At 36.0% G+C, this 19,654-nt stretch overlaps 1 protein-coding gene across 3 annotated transcripts in view; it reads left to right on the top strand.

Annotated features, from left to right (window-relative positions):
- The window catches only part of NLGN4X (neuroligin 4 X-linked), a 119,909-nt gene that overhangs the window by 31,819 nt on the left and 68,436 nt on the right, over nt 1–19,654 (top strand). Inside the window, exons 2-3 of one of the 3 annotated variants that reach the window (XM_008494746.2) lie at nt 11,357–11,416; nt 14,179–14,331. The exons of 1 other annotated variant lie outside the window; for it this stretch is intronic. In XM_008494746.2, coding sequence (XP_008492968.1) covers nt 11,357–11,416; nt 14,179–14,331 — 213 coding nt within the window. The remainder of the gene's footprint in view (nt 1–11,356; nt 11,417–14,178; nt 14,332–19,654) is intronic. One more of the 3 variants, XM_008494747.2, reaches the window with a different exon arrangement.

The raw sequence follows: 19,654 nt of genomic DNA on the forward strand, positions 1-19,654 counted from the left end.
TGTCTCGCCACCCTAATAGTGAAGTCATACCATTCTTAACATTTATTAAAGCTCCATGAACTAACTTTGTATGCCACAAGGTGAAACCTGTAACATGGACATAAAGGAAATTTCTGTCTCATTTCTAGATTTTTTTTCTTCAAGTCTAGATCTGCTCTATTTTATTTCCAGCATTTTAGTGAGACTGGGACATGATCTGCTCCTGAGCTCTTCCTTATCATCCTCTAAATCTGTCTCCTAACATAGGGATAGAGGTGCACTCTTTTTTTTAAAGTGTCTTAATCGTAATATCTGGTGTTTTTCAACTATTCTTCTGTGGAAATAATGAAAAAGTAGAATGAAAGAGCTACTTCTGAAGAAGTATGGTTTCTGTGTGTTTTATTTGGAAGTTCTGGTATTCAGTATTTCTTTTGGTATCTTCTCACAGCATAAGTTCTTTGGGTTAAGGACACTAATTTTTGTTTGGCAAAGATTTTTGTTTCAATGTTTTTGTTTTCAGTACTGAGTAATAATGAATAAAATGTTTAAATGAACTTTCCTTTCCGACTTATATCTTATTTTCTAGACTTTCTGATATTCCGTCCTAGGAAAATCTGTTCTGCACACATACTATTTTTAGAAATATTAGAATAATAAAAAATTTATATTTTTAGAAATATTAGAACAATTAAAAATTTATATTTCAAATTATAAAGCTCTGCATCATCTCTACCATAGATCTAGTTTTCCCTAACTAACTACATTTCTGTCCCATCTTTTATTTTAATTTTTAAGTCCTTTTTTAACTTTTTATTAACCTTGTTCAATAGTGTAGTTTTTTAGTTGGTTTGTATATTGTTAATTCCAGTAGGAATTAATACATTGTTGTGTCTAGATGAATATATATTTGAAATCTAGTAGATAAAAAATTGAAAACATTGGAGTATGTGCTAAAACTGAACCTCTTCCCCCCAAAAAAACTGAATAAAGTTTTGCATGTATCTCTTTCGGATGTCTCACGCAGACCTCTTACTTACTTGTAAATAACACTTCCATGATTTCCAAATAAAAATTAATATGTCAGAAATATAGTAAAGATCAGAATTACTAGTGAATATTGTGCCCACACCTTTATATTATCTGTTAGAATGGAATAAAATTACATTCTCACAGGATCCACTGAAAAAACAAACACAGCTCTTTCCTGAATTCTCTAAAGGCAACTGAAATTGAGCTTGTGTTCAAAATGAAGAATTAAAATAGCTGCATCAAATCACTAAAGGTATTCTTAGGATGACTGCTCAGCTCACAGCTTCCAGCGGTGCCTATAAATGCCCAAATGGAGAATTTGCACAACTTCACCAGCAGCTGTTAATTGCGGAATAAGTGCTTGGGTTGTTCAGTTGTTTGCAGAAAGGGTATAACAGTTAACTTTAGATATTAAAAATGTCTATTAATTAACTTTTTTTTTTTTACAGATTCATTCATATTATTTTAAGTGAGACTTGGGTACTTCTCTCCCCTAAGATTGTATGAAAGTACTCCCCCCTTTAGTTACAGGTAGTAGGTCAACATGACTGAATTCTTACTTTAACGTATATTTACCTATGTTATTTGGAGTACAGTTACATTTAGGCTTGGGGATTTTAACTAATAGTAAATGTTGATTTGTGCCTTCTAATTTGGAAGTCTTATGCATTCTTGGATGCTTAACTGAAGTATATTTATTATGCTAACAACCTTATGCCCCTCTGCCACTAATGGTACTCTACCCATATCTTATACCCACTAACTTGCCAGTGAGGTGTAATACATACCTTCTGGATAAATTTTGCAATTGGATTTATATATCCTGTAGGAGCTCTCATGTTCTTGACTCTTTACTGCAGTACTCACTGTAGACTTGAACTCACATTCTCAGTCCTCAGAGAGGACTGAAGCCAGGTTGACCACAGTGCTGAAGCTCTTTGAAGTCAGTAGGACTTCTCATACACTTTTGTGATGTATGTGCCTAAGAGCTTTGACAGCACATGTAGCATGAAGGGAAAGAGTGTATTCCAGTATATCAAACCGATTATTATATTTTGGATGTTGTAATTCAAGAAAGTAGCATGTAGGTGAATTTTCCAAATTTTAAAATGGCATCACAGAAGAGGGAGGTAAGGTGGGTTAAAGCAATTGCAGTCGGACATGTTGCAATTTTTAAAGTCACAGCTCATCATGTGAACCAATTTAGCAGACAAACATAAGCTGTTTGAGCACCAGCAGTGTTTCTCATGGTGCTGTACAGAAAAAAAAAATTAGCTTCTGTCTGAATTAATTTAAATTACTAGATGGTAGGTTTATGCTTTTTAATGAGTTTCTCATTATTCAATCAGTAAGCATTGCTGGCTCAGTCCAGTGCTCTGTCAAAGAGAGCAGATTCAGTTATACGGGAAGTGCAAGAAACACAAGAAACACTCTCCTTATCTGCTGGAGGTCACTGAACGGGTAGGCTGCACAATGTCTTCTTTCTTTTGAGCCATTATAGATGGGTTTGTCAAAGCAATGTACTGTATTCAGAAGAATTCAAGTTCTACATGTCTTGTAACTTACATAAGAAAGTTATTTAAGAATAACAGAATTTATGTAGTTAGGTATTTTCTAAATAGTGTTTTATACAATTTATATATTAATAGCTATCAATAATAACAACAACATGTTAAACTTTACTTTGTTAGTTTAAAAAATTACTAATTTCATTAATTTTTATTCAAAGCAAATTTATTATGGTAAAAAATATACCAAAATTATTTTAACTCAGGATGAAAGATAAAGCCTATCAGTTTTATAATTTGTTCCAGAATCAATAGATACAATCTATATATACCAAAATAAGATAAATCAGAATAAGAAAGAGCTTTTAGATGTGTTTCTTTCAGTACCTATGACAAGTTTCTTGTGTAAATGCCAGTGTTTATCTTCATCTCAGACCTATTTTGACAATCTTCTTAAGACTAATGACTCACTTTCCTACAATGAGGAAGCTCTGAAAATACTGACAAAAGGAAAATGACAAAAGGAAAATGAAGTTTTATATTCTGAGCCTTAGAGTAATCTCCCTGGAGAAGTGGTGTATTCCCCAGCATTTAAAACTTTTAAAATTTGGCTGGACAGGGTGCTTTGCAAACTTGTCTAAACTATGATTTTGCCAGCAAAGGTTGGACCATAAGATCCTTGAGGTCCCTTCCAGTCTTATATTCTATGACTAAGAGTCCATAGCAGTCAGCTGCTTAATACAGAATAGCATAATCAGAATGTAGACAGCAAAAGTTCATTTGATCACCTAGCTGATCACTGTGGGTATTTTTGTAAGCTCTTATTGGTCCTAGCCAGTGATCAGGATCATCTATACAGGTAGATTGAAGATTTTGCCTACCCTGGAATCTATGTGAAAATTACTTCTTCACTGAGATGAATCCCTATCAATGTACTGGTGTAGAATAAACTCGTAAGGAAAGGAATGCCCATATCAATCACAGAACTATTAACTGTTATTAAAAAGTAGTAGACAGTTATTTTCACAGCATTCCTGCTTTTGAAAAATACTTGCATCCTTGTGTGGCATTATGTGGGACAGCACAATCACTCTGTGTGACAATTAATATTTTCCATTACCCTATATTAACTTGTTGAATGATATAACCTTATTTAAAACACATGAAAATGAGTGGTGGCCTGATTTAATGGACTTAACTGCTATCCAGGAAAATAGATCGTGGGAAGTACATAATTTAGGGCATGGGGAAGTAATTTTTTTCTGTTTATTTGGATGGAACAGTGTACAAGGTACTGCAATCTATAAAATCTTAAGAATGTCATCCTGCTTTTATTCTCCATATATGAAACAGTTAATACACAGAGAGATGATAACAAAGCTATGTGTCATCATGTAATTTAATACTATAGGCAATGTAGAGTTCAGAGCAGTTATTAGAATTTCAGATCGTTTCTGCAATATCTTTTTCAACCTTAAAATTTTCCTTTTCCAATAGAAGTATCTACACAGATGTTTTGTCGGTTCTCTAAAATTGACATAGAGCAGTAAGAAGAAAAGACTTCATATTATTTAGGAGATGGAAGGCGTCTAATTTATAACCAAGGAGTGCTTTAAAATCTTTAAATGTGGCTGTTTGTTAAAATGATGTGTATTGCTGTTTGTTGAAATGATGTGTATAGTTAACAGATTGTAATTTCATTTTAGCAACATTATAGGAAGGTAGTCCCAGGGAATAAACGTATGTTCTTTCTGAAAGACTTTTCACTATATAGAGCATTGTCGTATTTATAGATCTACATATTTTCACATATATAGATCCACACGCAATTGCACAGCCATGTTGTCAGTGCTCAGTAAGTAATTAAGAAATAACTGTTCTTTTAAATCTAGACAATATGTGTATATATCTCTTCAAATCAAGAGACTTTGAAAATCCAGGTACTTTTATAGATGTGTTTCCTTTCCTAATGTAGGTGATCCAGTCAGCTTCTCAGGCACTTTACCAAGATGTAAATCTGAATAATCTTTTCCCTCCAGTTTTATTTTAAATGCTTACACACTTCTCTTTATCTTTCTTCAGCTGCCAAATAAGAACTTCTTGGTACAACTGTAAGGGTAGCTGAAGGGCCTTGGCCATAGCTGTCAGCCAGGGACAGTGTTATGACAACCAGATTCCTGCACTGACTGATCCCTCTTTTTTGACATGAAGTGACTAAAGGTTTGTACACTAAGGGAGATGCAAAGTAAAGTTTGCTCACCAGTCCTGGGAGAAATGCAGAAAGGAAAGTCCAGTTCTTTCTTATTTTTCCCTCAACACTATAGTGAACTGTTGACTTGAGCTCGTTGTAAAATTGTAATCATTCCCATGGGATAAGAAACTAAGAACTTTAGAGATCTATTGAATTGGCTGTATAAATAAGACGTATCACTGAGAAAATGACTATTAAATCCTGTATTAATCTGATTTGAGCTGGAAGTTTCCAGAAGGTCAAGCATGCTCTGTGTGAAACTGGGAGGTCATACAACTTAGAATGCATTGTGTGATTTCTGAAAGGTGTGCTCTTTTCCAAAATTAAATGGGGTCAAAACATATACTGTTTGACAGAGGAGCAATTACATACAAAATGCAAAGAAAGGGCATCAGCTTAAGCAGTAGTAGATAATTTTTTTCTGCTGTTGAAGTCTTCAAAATGGATACCTAAAATGCAAGCTCTGCTAAACTTCATTCATTGGACCTGGCTATATTACATATATATGATGCATATTTTCTGATTGGAGGAAATTGTAGAATAAATTGTGAATACATGAGAAGACTTGTAATTCCAGAAAATATGTTTGTGAATGAGATTTTTATTCATTATCAAACTAATTATGAACCAGAGGATGTGCTTGGAGTAGAGTGACTTCTTCATTTGTGATAGATCTATGCACAGCATTGAAAATTAATCTGGGCATACAAGGTGAATTTACATTCACAGTTAAATGAAATAAATTATTTTTTAAAAGTTAATTAGCAAATAGGTCATAGAATCATCATCGTTGGCAAGGATCATTAAGATCAAGTCCAAATGTCACTCCTACACCACCTTAACCACTAAATCATCTCTGGAAGCACCTGTGTTTAATTCACAGCAGTCAGTGTTTCAGAGTGAAAAACTATATTGTAAACAGAGATACTTACTGAATTCAAGTTTACAACTGAATTGCACATAAAGCTTCTTAGGAAAAAAAAGTAGTCCCCACTTTATTATAGGTATGTTGACTGGCATGAGTTTGGATCAGGCTCATATCTGCCTATATTACTTTGACTCTGCACTATCGAATGTAAAAAAATTACATTTTCTGGTGGGCAAAAAACCTTTTACAAAACAGTTTTGACACAGCTCTGTAAGGAACTCAGAAATGAAAGGAATTATAGTACAGATGAAAACAGGTCACCTGGAACTTAATATATATGTGATGAATTCACATTTTTTCCAGTTATCATTAACAGTATGGTCTTCTCTTAGAACTTTCTCAAACATGAACTTTTATGAAAATGTAATCTTCAGTAATGTAATAATTTCCCATCCTAATAAGGTTTTGAAATATTTTTTCTTTGGTACTTTTCATTGGCATAAAAAGTGAAACACTAGTCTTGTAAACCAAGAACTCCAGTCGTAACCTAGGCTGGTCAATGGAGATACTCCTGGAATTAAGCCTTTATTACTTTAAACAACCACTATCTCCCTGCTCACCATTCTACTACCATTTCCAGAACTGCTGTTAAGATTTACAATTTTGTCTTATGTGGGATAAAGAAGCACTTAGTCTGCAAAAGGTTGTAATATGATGATGTTCTCTTGGTGTGTGGGAAGTGAAAGTTCAAATTGGTGCTTCTGTGATTATTATATATATCAGGGCTTGGCTTTGTGAACAAAGATTTCAGAAAAGCTCTCCCCATGCTTGCTGCAAGTGCGCTGATGGCTGATAAGGCCAATGTGGGACAGGGAGTGGGGGTTGCAAAAGGCCCAGCAGAAAGTCTCCTGTGAGGGGACAGCCAAGGCACGGTGCTTTCTGTGCTGTCTTTTCTCCTTGAGAATGATTCTAAGGAGGCAGCAGCCTTATGGATGGTGTCTCCATGTCTCCCAGCTGTAGTCCAGAGTGGACACTTCTGGCAGTCAGTATGGCCAAAGCTGGGGGATTGTTTCAGGGAGTCCCTGTATCTCCCTTTGAGGTTCCTCTGCTGCAGCAGCCAGTGGCAAGCTCACCACAGAGCACAATCTTAGGGAGGAGATGATCCTCCATCCTGGAGACGTGCCCTGCCCAGCACAGCTCTGTCCTCAGTAGCATGGCCTCAGTACTGGTGACCCCTGCCTGTTCAAGGACAGGAACATTGATTACACAGTCAGTCCCGTGAATGTTTAGAATTGTACGAAGGCAGCACTGATGGAAGTGTTCAAGGAGTCGCAGGTGGTGGTGGTAGATGACCCATGATTCAGACCCATATAAAAGAGTAGACAGTACAATGGCTCTGTAGACACCGATCTTTGTACCTTTCGTCAGGTGTTTATTGCTCCAGACTCTTTTATGAAGTCTTCAAAATGCTCTGTATGCCTTTGCTAATCTGCTGTCTATTTCTTTGTCGATCTTGGCTTCCAAGGAAATAATGCATCCCAGAGAGCTGAACTGCTGGACTGACTTAAGCTCTGATTCACCTGTGGTGATGTGGGGATGATGGAAGTCTTCCTGTAGTGCAGGCTGGTAGAGAACTTCTGTCGTCTTCAAGTTGACTTCCAGCACAAAAAGATCAGCAGCCTCTGCAAAACAGGATGTTATGTGCTGCAGAGCTGCATCTGTGTGAGGAACAAGGGCAGCATTGTCAGCAAAAAGCAACTCTGGGACATGGGAATTTAGGGTCTTGGTGTCACCTTCAGTCCCCTTAGGTTGAATTGGCTCCCATTAGTACCATATCAGATGTAAATGCCATTTTCTTCATTGAGGTCTCCTGTGGCCCTTGGGAGCATCGTGCTGAAGAAGATTGTGAATAGAGTGGGTGTGAGAACACAGCCTTGTTTCACACCATTGATTATTGGGAAGGATTCAGAGAGTGCATTGCCATATCTGACTTGACCCTGCTGATCCTCATGTAGCAGGATGATCATTTTGAGGAATGTAGGGGCATATCCTAAATAATGATATGTCTATATTAATAATTATAATTATTTATCATTATATATATATGGGGAAGAAAAATACCCCAACACTGAATCCTCTCAAAAGAAGCCCCAGAGCAGAGGGAACTGCTGGTCTGTAACACAAGCAGCTAGTGCAGACAGTGAATTCTCTTGAGCCACAGGAGATTCTGAGTCACATCATTATTCTGTCTCCTAGATTAATCACTTAAGTGCAACCTCAAAATAATCTTACAGAAATTTCAGGACAAATGAATTAAAAAAATTTAACAGAAAACAGACAACATGTGCTGAAAAATCCCAATTTTTCCCCACTGCATGAGATAATACGTTTCTGGAAGCTTATAATTTCTAAGGATCAGTATAAATTTTCAAAACAATGCTCTTGAGTATCTTATGTGGGTTTGGTGCTATTGAAATAATTCCAACAACAGCATTCTCTGGTCTTCTCAGTTCTGTACCAACATTATTACATATATGTCTTCTATCAGCAATAGTGTGGCCAGCAGGAGAAAGGAAAATATTGTCCCCCTGCACTCAGTACTGGTGAGGCCACACCTCGATTGCTGCATTCAGTTTTTGGCCCTCTGTTACATTGTGGAGGACCTTAGAGCACCTTAGAGAAGGGCAAAGTTGGTGAAAGGTCTAGACAATATGTCTTACAAGGACTGCCTGAGGGAGCTGGGGTTCTTTAGTGTCACGGTCCATAACTATTAATATTTGATATTTTGTTTGTGAGGAAATATTAGCCACTCTGCATACGCGTCTTACAAATGGCAGAAGTCAGCGGCTTCATGGTTTGAACGAATTGCCGTGGCTTATTTCAGGGAAAATGATGCTGAAGGGAGTCTTAGGAAGGAGTTGGCAGAGAAAGGAGTTGGCAGGGAAAACTAGTTTTTAAAACAAACTAATTGCCCCAGAGAAAGGGCTATTAAGAAAAAAAAAAAAAAAGCGTTCTTTTCACCCTCCAAAGTGTCACCTCCTCGCCGCCAGGACCGCTGTCTCTTTGAAGTCACTGATGTCTCTAGTGCTCTGCTTCTTTTCACCTCTGTTCACTTCAGTTTGCTTCTGATTTTCCCCTTCTTTCATCTGAATTTTTGTTGTAAAAAGTTCCTTCTTCTCATCAATTATTGCCAGAGGTTGCAAATTGGTAAATTCACGTCTTCCCTTTGTATTCAGGTTTTCCTGGAATTCTTTAATTCTTTATCTGCTACCCATTTGCATTAGCTGCCTGGTGGCTTATCAAAAGCCATTCTGATTAGCATTTTGATGAGATTAGTCTTGATACATTAAAGATTGTAAACAGAGAAAGGGCCAGTGTTGAAGGGGGTTTGCTAACAGAAATAAGTTTGATACATTTTAAAGAGAGCAAACTATGCCAGAGATTCATGCTAGCTTGGATGTAATTTTGCTGATTCAAGAGGCAATTTTTTTTTATTTTCAATATATCCACATTACATTTAGTCTGGAGAAAAGCAGGCTCAGAGGAGACTTCATCACTCTTAGAAACTACTTGATAGGAAATTGTAGAAAGGTGGATTCTACTTGTTACTTTTCCTAAGTAACTCAGTAACAAAAGATAAGACAAGAGAAAATGGCCTATGTTGGCACAAAGGGAAATTTAGATTGGGAATTAAGAAAAATGTCTTTACTGAAAGAGTTGTCAGGCACTGGAACACTGCCCAGGTTGAGCCACAGTCCCTGGAAGTATTTAAAAGATAGGTAGATGTGGTGCTGTAGACATAGTTAACAATTGCACTCAATGATCTAAAGGGTCTTTTCCAACCTAAATGATACTATGGTATCATTTCTATGGTATCTGTTCTATGATTATATGACTAGTACCCACAGGATAAAACCAAAATCCAACGTGTTAAAAACACAGTTTGAGAAACAAAGGGTTCAGCTTTCACTGGACTAAAATTAATACAGAAAATTATTTTTAAGAGGGCAAATCTTGGATGGTGACTGATATCTAGAGCCTGTACCTGACATTTCTCAAAAAAATTGAGAGAACATCTAAATTGACAGTGATATTTTACCTAGTTAATTATGTACTGTATACAGTTAATTGAATGCACTCATGTAATACATACACAATATCTTCATTGAAATGCAGGGTTTTTGTGGAGATGGAATTTCAGACACGGCTTTTCACATCCTGACTCAGACATATAGTGGCAATGTTTACAGGAAGATTCTATAGAATATCTGTATTGTCTGTATTGTGAAGACTCAAGTGACTTGGTGCACAGAAATCAAAACTGTGTGTATTAACAGATCTTAAGTACTTTAATAGCAATTAACTACATTCTAACAGTTATGTACTGATATTTACTAAAAAGCTTGAATTTTGAGGGATATAGGGACATTTTAATAGTAGAATAAAAAGAAGTACTCAAATAATTAATTTAGCTAAATATGTCCCTGTGGCAGACAAACTCATAGATAAACAAGTTAAAGTATGCTGTTCTTTTGAAACTTTTCCAGATAAATAAATTTGAGGAAAAAAATTGTTAAGAGTGGTGACATTTTATTTGTTCAGTGGTCATATTTAGTTTCTAAATTAAAATAGACATTGAATTTCCTGTTCATGTTTCACGCTTTAATAAGTAACCTTTTACATTATGGAGGGCTTACTACCTACAGGAGTGAGCATGATGTAGTGCAAGGATAGCTTAGTGTCTTTTTTTTCCTTTTTTTTTTAGTTAGAAAACAGTAGTATTGCCAAGGAAGAGGGGTGAGGAAAACAATATTTATTTTCTATTGCTCCCATAAACACATGCTATATAGCATGTGTGTACATATGTGTGAATGTGTGTCTGTGTGTGCCTGCCTACACCTCAGAAGTCTTTTGAGAAAACATATTGAAAACAAAATCAAATATATTATTTAATAAATCTTCTAATAAATAAGTGAAAATTCTTTATTGTGGTAAGTAGCTGTATCCGCTTAGTTTCTAGGTTTTTCTAAAGAGCATGAAATGCAGAATGATATGGATACTTTTGCACCAATTTTACACCTGGGATTCACTCAACTCTATTTTATCTTCGTTTACAGTTTGTTGTCTTAAATATATTTTTGGTCATATGGGAAGTAAGATTACATTTTAAGGAGGATTGTATGGTTTGTCTTGGTTCACTGTGTAAAACTCAATAATAACTTTATTTACATTGGTTCCAGCCAAAAATCAGATTGTTACTAATTCTTAATAAATCCTAATGAGGATGAATAAAATGTTAAGTCATTGAAGATGGTGACTGAAGGCGTTATTTCTTCAAGTTTACAAAACAGAATGAAGTAAATTGCATTTCTTATGTAGAAACCATAATTTGGTAAATTTTTAAATATATTTTTTGGTTAATAATATTCTTTTTTAATAGAATTTTGTTTTTGCAGAAATCACTTTTAACTGAAGTAACTGCATTGTCACAGAATATTATACATTTTTCTTCAAATATTTTCAATTTGTTCTTGATATTTTATGTTTATGTGCACTTTGCATTTTTTTTATTTTTCAATTTCAAATGTAACAGATTTTGCTATTTTTGTTACATTTTTCTTTTTTTTCATACTAGTGGTTATTTTTTTAATTATTTTTGAGAACCTGCTGTTTTTGAATTCTCTTTTTTTCCCTTTATTCCCCTCCTCATTATGATCCCAGGAGCCAACACAAAGAAAAGCGCAGATGATATAACCAGTAATGATCGTGGTGAAGATGAAGGTATTTTTTGTTTTTTCAAAGCTCGACCCTGATGCATGAACATAAACTTTTTAATTTTTGTAATAATAATAATAATATTTGTTATTGTTATTGCTATTATTTCAACATAATTTTTAGTCCCTTGTTTGCAGAAGCACACTTCAGTTTATACTTCAGTGTGCTTCTTTATTTTCTTCTTTAGAAATTCCATTGTTGTTTTTTTTTTAAATTACCATATAGATGATTGCGGTTCCCCTGTGACATAGGTGTAAAGGTTATTCCTATATATGTGTGAAGTGAGTAACATAAATATTATTTGAAACCACATACTTTCTCCACCATATTCTTTCTTAGGTCGAGAAAATGGAACTTTAAAACATGCATGTACTTTTTTCCCTCCTACACATTTTGTAAATTCACCTGTTTGAAATTCATTAAAGAACTCACATATATCCTTCCTTTCACTTCCACTGTTTCCCCAGTGCACATGGTGTACATTGATGAAGTTGAATTGTGCTTTGTCTTCGCCAGTTTTATTTGCTTTTCCTTTTTTTTCTTTTTTCTTTTTTTTCTTTTTTTTCTCACAGGATGTGGTTTATTTCAGAACACAAAAATAAAGGATGCTGTTGCTGTTGCTTTATTGTGTTTTCCTGTAATCAGCTAGCCTTTGAGATACTTCTGTTCTGACTCTGACCACATTCCCACTGAAATCAATGACAATCGTTTTCATTGACTTCTTTCAGAGCTGGATTGGATTCCCTGAAAGGAAATGTTAAAGTTCATTGTAAAGAACCCCAGAAAAGTTTTACAAGGAAATACTTTTTTCTTGCCTTGGCACATGAAAACTGTTTAGGATGCACCAAAATAGAAAGAAGTGATGAAATCTTCTGCTATTCTACCCCTTCCTTTTCATTACAGTTACTCTGACAGTTTATTTTACTTCACATATTTACCACTTTCAGAAAAATATTTTCTAATTAATTGAGAAGATAACAGCTTTGATAGCTTACTGTTTATGCATTTCTTAATCCTCACATGCTTGGCCATTCTCCTGACAAAGCTGTCAGCACAGGGCTCAGCCAGGAGCACTCTGTGCTGGGTTAGGAACTGCTGGAGGCCCCCAGAGAGTGGTGCTGAACAGTGCTGATCCAACTGGTGGCTGCTCACCACTGGTGTCCCCCAGGGATCAGTGCTGGGCCCAGTTCTGTTTAATATCTTCATTGATGATTTAGATGAGGGGATTGAGTCCACCATTAGAAAATTGGCAGATGACACGAAGCTGGGGGGGAGTGTGGATCAGCTGGAAGGCAGGAGGGCTCTGCAGAGGGACCTGGTGGAAGGGACCTTTAAAGATCACCTGGTCTCTTCCCCCTGTGGTGAGCAGGGACATCTTAAACTACATCAGGTTGCCCAGAACCCTGACCTTGAATGTTCCCTAGAGTGGAGTATCTATCACTTCTCTGGGCCACCTGTGCCAGTGTTTTACCACCTGCAGTATAAAAAATTTCTTTATTTCCTTCTATATGTGATGCCTCATTGCTGATCACATTTTTAGTATCTTAAGAGTCTTTCCAAATAAACCTGAGGAAAAGGAAGAGTTTTGGAAAGAAAACTCAGGTCCTCTGCCTCTGGGTATTTAGTTAAGATTTTTCTTTCTCCCCTTTTCTCCTTTTAAATATGTTTATCCTACCCAAAAGTGAACACAGCTGGGGCTTTTGGGTTTGTTTTTTCTTGGGGTTTTTTGTTGGATTTTTATTTCTTTATTGTTTGTTTTTGCTTCATTGGGTTTCAGTTTTGGGGTTTTTTTGGTTAGTTGGTTGGTTGTTTTTTTGTGCTTCTATCCCACCTACAGATACACTGAATTGTTTGTAAAAGGTGTATATATATACTCACTGAATTGCCTTTTGCTTTTTTAAATTAGCTTAGCCCTCTGTTCCCACTGTTTCTAAGGAGAACATAGGTTCCTAATTTAAATAGTCTGAATTTCCATAGGGGAAGAAGCCTAGCTTTTTTATTATTAAAGAAAGATACATTAATCATTGATTACTGCATCTTTATAGCTCACTCTGAGGTACAAAAATACTACTATTAATTAAATTTAACTCTCTTTTAGAAATAAAGTTGTTTATTTGTCTGAAAGAAGTCAAGCGCTTTTATGCATATACAAAATATCTGTGATACAATTAAGGAACATTAATTCAAGGTTGTTCTTTCAGGCTTAGGTACCGTGATAAGGAAAAGTACAAAACAAAAGACAGAGTTTCCTTGAATTCCAAAAACTTGAGCCATGAATTTACATCACTTCTGTTTGCTAATTACTAGGCTATTGGAAAGAAGGAATTGTTTACTGTTTGCTAATTTTGGGATATTATCTCTTACTGAACTAGTTGGAATGGAATTTCAACAGTTATGTCTCAGGAATAGGGATGGGTTATGATTGTAGTTTTATTGTTAAAATGTACTTATGTTTCTAAATTTGCATATACTTGATAAAAATATTCTAAAAAAAAAAAAAAGATTATTCCATAATTTGGTATTTTTTAGGCTTTTAGATATTTATTTATATTCAGGTTAAATTCCTTATAATATTGAAGGCATTTCAAGTGTTCTGAGAACATTCCAGAGGAATGTATTTGAAGTAAACAAGAGAGAGATTCAGATTAAGTATTAGGCTTGTAGAATGATCCTGAACTGTGTATTTTTAGTACTGCTATAAATCACTAATGCCGTATTTCCTTATTTTTTATTGCTGTATTATGTTTTCCTTACTTGAATTTTTTCAGACATTCATGATCAGAACAGCAAGAAACCTGTTATGGTCTACATCCATGGTGGATCTTACATGGAGGGTACTGGAAATATGATTGATGGCAGCATTCTTGCAAGCTATGGAAATGTCATTGTTATCACTCTCAATTACAGGCTGGGTGTTCTAGGTAAGTGACTCTTTTCGTCATCACCAGTTGCACATAAATATTTTACTGCCTAATTTATCTACTGATGAATCATAGATCCTTGGGCCTGTTTTGGTTTAAAAACAGAACATTCTTGCTGGTGGGTTGTTTGACTGTATTGTATTAGTTTTGAATTCTGTTCAATATGTTACTGAAACTGGGCTAGGTTTCATGACTCCTTTTTTACAGCTGCCTTTACATCAGACAAAAATGACTGGATGTTTATAATGATGTTAGTGCTGGCATATGTTAAATATGGAATCATATAGTATTTTCTCCTAGTTTAGTGTTTCAGCAAGTTTTGATGGCTTGTATCTTTTCCTTATTAAAATTTTCTCAATTCCATCATAAAAAGAAAAAAAAAACCAGGAAGAAAATTAGTCAAGAATGAGTACTCTTCCATTTCAACACGGTTGGTAATAGTAGGAAGGGGGAAAGAATTACTTATCTCTACTTATTTTGTGTGTGTGTCCAAAATATTTTCTAGGGCAGAAGATATAGAGTTAATCCAGACAAAACAGTATATATACACTGATAGAATTAATGATGCAGGTAATACAGAGTCAAGAGGTTTCAAGGAGTGATGTAAATTATCTTCCTAAGTATAACAATCTTCATAATCATGAGTTATTATGTTGAGATAAATTAATACTTCTGTCTTTCAAACAGAGCAAGAGCTACATCCTCTTGACATTGTAAATATCATTCTGTCAGACTTAACAAAATATCCTTAGATCCATGTCCACAGGCCAACAATCTTTTCTGTGATTCCAATTCCTGAATGCTGGTGTTAATGAGACTTTTCCCCAAATAAATGTTTAATTTTTTTTTATTGTTCTGTTTTTCCACAAAAAATTTCTTTTAAAAATTGCTTATAATAGCAGAAATTAGAATTTTTTTTTTTCTTAATGAGAGGGCATGTAACATTTAGAGAATAGCATAGAGACTGCTAGAATGCTCATATTTCCAGATATACAAGGTATGGTAATACTACTGTGTGTGGTTTTTGATATAGAAAGGCTTTTATGAAGATTTTTCATCGTGTTATTCTTAACAGCAAGTCTGATTTATATTCTTGGCATGTACTATTTTGGAACAGAGGAAACTTCTTTTGTTGAATTATCTATTTCTGTCGTTAATGTGCTTCAGCAATGCTTTAGCTCATCAGAGAACTGAAAAATTTTTTCTTGTCCCTGATTTTGACTCTCTTTTAAATACAATAACATTTTTTTCCTGTGTTCAAATCAGATTTAAATATAAAGCCAGGAATTTAAAAGGGTGTTTTGTTATATTTATGCATGCAATCTTGTATTCAAGAAAGGACAGTGAAGAATTTGAGGATTGTTGTTGTCAAATAAAATGAATACCCAGAAGCTTGGTAATAGTTATTTGTTTGTAAGCATGGTTATTTTCTGGGTCTCTTAAGAGGTTTTCTCTTGTTTTCTTAAAACTAAAATTGTTGAAGGATATAGATGATTGTAAGTAGTTTAGAGTGTTTCTTAGTCCAGCTGCCTCATATTAATATATAGGAAAAAAATGCAATATTTGCATTGAGGAGCTCCCATTGTATGTATTTACACTGAAAACAAACAAAACCTAAACCATGCTGAATTGTTATATTGTGGAAAATTTAGGGAAAAAAAGGTATAATACAGAGACATTTAGATAAAAATTGAAAAGCAATAACTGTGATTAATGGATTAGGAAAAATATGGTGGCAAATAGAAATTTTTAGGCATAATGGAATTTAGTCCTTGTTATAGAAGGTCTGTGAATAAAAAAACTGAAGATGCATTTAGCAGTTAAAAATCAGAGAATTTGTGTTTCATCAGTGTATTTCTGGTTTTCTTCCTTGCTGAAATGTAAATATGAACCTTGAGAGCACACTAGGCTCTGCCTAGACATTGGACGATGCTAGGTGAATTCCATGTATTTTTTACTTGCTTCGTAAAGTAAAAATGAAGGAGAAAAAAATTAATTTATTCAGGTAAGCAACCATATGAAATAGAAATGTGACCTCCAAAAGTAAAAAAAAGTTAAAAAAAAAAAAAAGAAACACAACTTTTATGTGTAAAGTTAAGAAAGTAGCATAATTATTATGACATATATTTTTGAAGATTCACAATGTTTGTATCCATTTCTTTTCCTTTGGATTATCTTTTGTAAATCTGATATATTTCAGTTTAATTTGTCAGGCTGTATACAAGAGGACACTAACAATGACAGAGATGTGCAATTCTATCACTATTATCCTCCTGTGATGGAGGAATATGAATTAATCACAATTATTACTTACTCAATATTCATTATATATTTATTTTCCCTTCCTCTGAAAAATTACAACTTGGCAGAGTCTGAGTACTAGATGTTATTATACTATAACTGTTCTATTCTTGAGGCACATTAAAATTATTTTTTTTTCAGTCTGTATTTTGTCATTAACAGCAGTAGATTGAAAAAAATTAGGACTCCATAGATAATCACTGTTTGATATTAGCCAGACAAATAATAGAAACAAAGAATAGTTTGGATTGGAAGGGATCTTCCAAGATCATCTAGTTCAGTCTCCCTGCCATTGGCAGTCATCTTTCACTACCTCAGGTTGCTCAAAGCCCCATCCGACCTGGCCTTGAACAATTCCAGGAAGGAGCCACCCACAACTTCTCTGGGAAACCTGTTCTAGTGTCTTACCAACTTCATCATAAACAATTTTTCCTTAAATCTAATATAAAACTACCCTTTTTCAGTTTAAATCCATTCCCCCTTGTCCTATCACCTAAAGGTTCTGGTAAAAAGGATCTCTCCATCTTTTTTATATGCCCCCTTTAAATATTGAAATGTCCCTATAAGGTCTCTTGGGAGCCTCCTCTTCTCCAGGCTGAAAAAACCTCAGCTCAGCCTTTCTTCATAGGAGAGGTGTCCAAGTCTTTTGATTATTTTTGTGGCCCTCCTCTGAACCTGCTCTAGTAGGTCCATAGCATGTACTGGGGACCTCAGAACTGGATGCAGTACACTAGGTGGAGTCTCATGAGAGAAAGAAGTAAATGGGAATAATCACCTCCCTCAACCTGCTGGCCATGCAACTTATTTCCTCCAACTCCTGCTTTCAGATTGAGATACTTGAGAGATGTTGGAAGAATGATTACCAGTGAAAACTGAAGAGAGAAATTGTTGAGTGTCTCAGCCTTCTCCAGGCTGGTTATTACTAGTTGACCTGGCTTATTAATTGAGGGGGGTAGAGTACCACTTACTTTTCTGAGGAACATATCTCTAGAAGTCCATCTCATAGTCACAGAATCAAAGAATTATCAGAACTGGAAGGGACCTCTAGAGATCATCCAGTCCAACTCTCCCACTAAATCAGGATCACCTAGAGCATATTCCAGACTCCTAGAGACTGATTCCAGGTGGGTTTTGAGTATCTTCAGAGAAGGGGAGTCACAACCTCCCTGGACAGCCTGTACCAGTGCCCTGTCACCCTCAGAGTAATGAAGTTTTTTCTTATATTTAAATGTAGCTTCCTATGTTTCAGCCTGTGTCAGTTGACTCTCATCCTGTCACTGAAAATTCTTCACATTCCTTGCCAAATTCAGCTCCAACTGTGCCTTAGTTTTCTTGATCCTATCCCTACACAATGGCAGCATCTGCGTAATGTTCGTCCCTGGTTCCACTGCCTGTGCGTTTCCTTCTTACAATTTAGTTTGACCAGGTGATCCTTTGCCTTTTTTGCCTAATTTCTCACACATGTGAATTGGGAGCTCTTGCACTTTAAGAAAAATAAACCTTAAAGAACTGCCGGCTCTGTCCTGCTCCTTTATCCCTGAGGACTCCTATCTACTAATACCTTAAACAACAGAAAGTTTCATCTTCTAGAAATGAAGGTCCTGACCCTGCTCACCTGGCCCATGTCCATCAAGATGCTGAGATCCACCAAGGCATGATCCCTGAAGCCCAGGCTGCCACCAGTGTTAACCAGTTTTCTTAGTTCATTTGTCTTGATAAGCAGCAAGTCCTGTACTTCTCAGACTGGGCTATCACCTCAATTAAGCAATTATCCTTGATGCACTCCAAGAGTCTTCTGTACTGCTTCCAGCTTGCTGTCCTGCTCTTCCAGCAGATGTCCGGGTGCTTGAAACTCAGCAGGATTATAGCCTAGGAACATACTTCCTGTAGTTGAAATTAGAATGCTTCATTGACATATTCCCTTTGATCGGGTGGCCTGTAGAAAACACCAAACATAATGTTTCCTTTGTTTGCTTGCCCTGTAATTTTCACCCATAAGATCTTAAGATGTTCATCACTGTTTTTCAAAGATATCTCTGTGTAGTCAATCAATTGCAGGGCAAGAAGGGTGTCCTGATTTGATAAATCTCTCACATCAGCTCCCACGAGACCTAGCTTCTTGAAGGTGAATCCTTGATCATAGAAACCAAAACCTTGAGTATGGCACCAGCTATAAAGCCAGGCATTCACCTGTTCAATTTGCCTACCCCTTCCTGAAGCATTTCCTGTGACTGGGAGCATAGAGCAGAACACCACCTGTGATAAGATTTAATATTGCTCTGAGGGGCATATAGTCTTAAGTTGCCTTGCTGCAGTATCAATAGACTATACATGGGACTGTCTGCCCAGATGGTACTCTTTAGGGTTCATCAAGCTCGGTGGCCTCCTAGAGATAGCATGAATACAAACTCCTGTAGGCAGGCATGTAGGCAGCAAACATATTGAGCGAAATTGTCTGGTTAGCAGTGGTGTTCTGGCTCTCATCAGAGAAGCTCCAATTTCTAATAGCTTATGTGCTTCTCTGGATGGCAGTGGTTGTAGTGCAGGTGGGCAGCTGCATCGAGTTTTCATTTTTGGCTTTTCCTGGATCCTGTATGTTACTCATATGCTGTTCAGTCTACTACCCCAGAACAGTTATGTAAGAGCAATTTAGGGAATGGGGAATGTTCTTCTTTTGCCCTGAGCAAAAGTCCAGCCTCCTTTGTCCTGTGAGTTACTTCTTTCACTCATCTCAAGGTTGGATTCAGCCTTACCTTCTCCTTGCACAGCCATAAGGAATGGCAGTGACTCAGGCTGGGGCAGCACACAATATCATATATTGATTTCCTGCTCACATTCTTGAATACTGTTTTGCCTGCTGAGCTCCCCTGGTAACATACCTACTTGTCTGAGGAGTTCCTCCATGAAACTGGGCATACTTGCAGCAATAATATCCCACTGCTGCCTTCAGCTGCCAGGTGAACATCCAGCTCCATGCAACCTGTAGCAGTCCTTGGGAGATCTGTTTGGGTGGAGCTGTCAG

Source organism: Calypte anna, chromosome 1 (genome assembly GCF_003957555.1).
Source record: "Calypte anna isolate BGI_N300 chromosome 1, bCalAnn1_v1.p, whole genome shotgun sequence".
Taxonomy (NCBI): domain Eukaryota; kingdom Metazoa; phylum Chordata; class Aves; order Apodiformes; family Trochilidae; genus Calypte; species Calypte anna.